This window comes from Mesitornis unicolor, unplaced genomic scaffold, assembly GCF_000695765.1.
Source record: "Mesitornis unicolor isolate BGI_N332 unplaced genomic scaffold, ASM69576v1 scaffold53958, whole genome shotgun sequence".
Lineage (NCBI taxonomy): Eukaryota > Metazoa > Chordata > Aves > Mesitornithiformes > Mesitornithidae > Mesitornis > Mesitornis unicolor.
In genome coordinates this window covers 22,318-24,923 of record NW_010202245.1, presented here as the reverse complement: position 1 = coordinate 24,923, position 2,606 = coordinate 22,318, and the positions used below count along the sequence as shown (strand labels likewise).

The 2,606-nt window shown below is 42.1% G+C and overlaps 1 protein-coding gene across 1 annotated transcript in view; it reads left to right on the top strand.

The window, feature by feature from the left end:
• Positions 1-265: 265 nt before the first annotated feature.
• RC3H1 (ring finger and CCCH-type domains 1) overlaps positions 266-2,606 on the top strand; it is a gene marked incomplete at its 3' end in the record, with an annotated part of 23,294 nt that continues 20,953 nt past the window's right edge. Inside the window, exon 1 of the mRNA XM_010190320.1 lies at positions 266-496. Within this exon, the coding sequence (XP_010188622.1) occupies positions 266-496 (231 nt within the window). The remainder of the gene's footprint in view (positions 497-2,606) is intronic.

Here is a 2,606-nt window from a genome sequence, read left to right as displayed (position 1 = left end):
CTCAGTCCTCTGTTTAGTGTCAAAACTGCACTCGTTCAGCTGTACCTCTAGCGGTGGTTACCTAGCACAAAGGATTTCATAGGCCAGTTCCAGTAGAGAATGCTAACTCTGTTTCTGTTTTCTTTTAGGTTATGTTTCACACTATGTGCTGACTGTCTGTACTTAAAGAAGATACTTAAAAACAAACAGACTTTTTTTTCAAATATTTTGATTCCAGTGGAATCTGTGCTTTAGATTTTTGTCCTGTCAGTTAACTCCTGAAGCAATGCCTGTACAAGCTCCACAATGGACGGATTTCCTTTCCTGCCCGATTTGCACACAGACTTTCGATGAAACAATCCGGAAGCCCATCAGCTTGGGTTGTGGCCACACTGTCTGCAAGATGTGCCTCAACAAGCTCCACCGTAAGGCATGCCCTTTTGACCAGACCACTATCAATACAGACATTGAACTTCTTCCTGTGAACTCGGCCTTGCTGCAACTAGTGGGTGCTCAGGTACCAGTGCTTGCTTATTTATTTATTTATTTTCCCTGTTTCTGTGTTGGGTTTTTTGTTTTGTTTTTTTTCTTTAAGTGGACAATTAATGAATAAATAATGACTCTGTTAATGGTGTGTAGAGTACACATCTACCTTTTTGTTGGCTGATGAATACAAGTTTCAGACCTTTGACGTGCTGTTGTAGAGATGCCTGCAACAGCAGTTCAAATCTTGCTTTTGCCTGTCGCTGACTGTGATTTTGTGTTATATTTGATTTAGTGTAACCATGGGCTGTCACCAGAAAGGGCTGATTCTGTTCCTTTCCTTCTTCCCTAACTTGTATTTAGCCATGCTTTCCCAAAAGGATGAACTGGATCAGTGAGCTTATCTGGTGGGAAGCCATTCTTCTTTGTTACTTGCTTTACCGCCTTCACCTTGTGGATTTGTAATCAGTTGTCCTGAAAGCAGGAGGGGAGAGCAAGGGAAGTGGGACAGACCCCTCTGGCAGCAGCCTTTGTACTACCTTGTGTTTAATTTGAAACTGTGCTCTGGAAATTTAATTTCCTGAGCTGACAAGTTAATCTAAATCCTTATAGGTGAATGTGGGGAGCCTGCCCGAGCTTCCCCTTTCTGCTAGAATGGGCACTCCTGAGGTCAGCTGCACTGGTGATCCTATGGGAATGAGTGGCACTGGTTCTGATGGCTGCCTGAAGAAAGAGGCAGAGATGTGTGGAAAGCAGGATTGCCCTGTTCAGTTGGAGCACAGATTTAAAATAACATCAGCTCGTCATGGTTAGACCACTGGTAGTTTACCATACCCCCCAAGGCTGGACAGGATTGTAGGCTTGAGGAGAGGAGGGACAACTGTGCCTAACTTATGGGTGAGGAACAAAATAGTAGACAGGATGCTGTTATAGAGGGGTTATTGTTTTATTCTGCTTCTGTGTCTGGGCTCAGCGGAGTTGGAGGTAGCAGAAAATGCAATTACATCCATAGTTCAGGGAAAGTGGAAGAACTGTGTTGTGGAGGAACTCTAAAAGGTATGGAGGAAAGACAGATGCTCTTATGGTGCTTTTTGCTAGGTACTGGGACTTTGAGATGCAGACGTGGTTTTTCTGCTGCTTTTTTTCATTTGGTTTATCGAGTAATACAGCTAATTTGTTGTTCTTTTGTGGTGTATGGCATAGAAGTTAATTCAGAAGTCTTAAAATTGAATTGTGTCTCTGGCTGTGCTAAGTGACTCATCCTGCTCTGCAGGAGAAGGCAATGAGACTGTTTCAATTTCTGTGAAATGTGTATGCTGCCATCTTTGAAGAGGTCCCAAGCAGTGTGAAAGCTGTGGGTGATGCCATAAATAAATATTGTAATTCTCTTTCTCCCCTATATCTTCTTCCCTCCTCTCTGGAGTTTCTAAAATAGGTCCAGCTCTATACAAATGTCCACACTTATGATAAATGTCATTCAGCACAAGTGTGTGCTTGTTAAGCTTTGTGAGAAGCTGTGTGATAGCTTTAACTCAATCTTTGCCTGAACTAAAATTTCCATGAAAACAAGATCCTCTGGAATGAGATGGAAAATCACCCTGCCTCTGTTACAGGTAATTGAGAATTCTATTCTGGTTTTGCTAGTTAGCCAGCCAGAGTTTCCTCATCCATATGTGCATGAGGTATGAAGGAGAGTACCTTCATGATAGTGTTGTATTTGTCTTGAGAGCGCTCTGATCTCTAGGTTCTGACTTGGAACTGATGACATAATTTTTGTGCTCCTTTTTTATATCTTAAACTTTTGTGATCAAGATTCATTAGATCTTGTTTTATGGTGACCTTAAAGCTGCAAATGCCACCAAAACAGTGTTCCCTTCTCCCTCATTTGCCAGTCATTCCTACATGGATGTGCATTGTGTTACCTAAACAATAATTGGTGATCTTCGCTGGGGTTTTATTACTAACTTTCCCATTAAGAGAAATTCGTACCACCTCCCCCCTGCACGTGATTTCAATGAGCATGTGAACGAAATCAGCATTCAGTGTAACACCCTCTTTTCCCTTGCCTTTCACTTCCTGGCACCAAGTAGTTGTAGTGTTTACCAGACTGCGGAGTACTAGAAAATAAGTAAACTTCTTTGCTG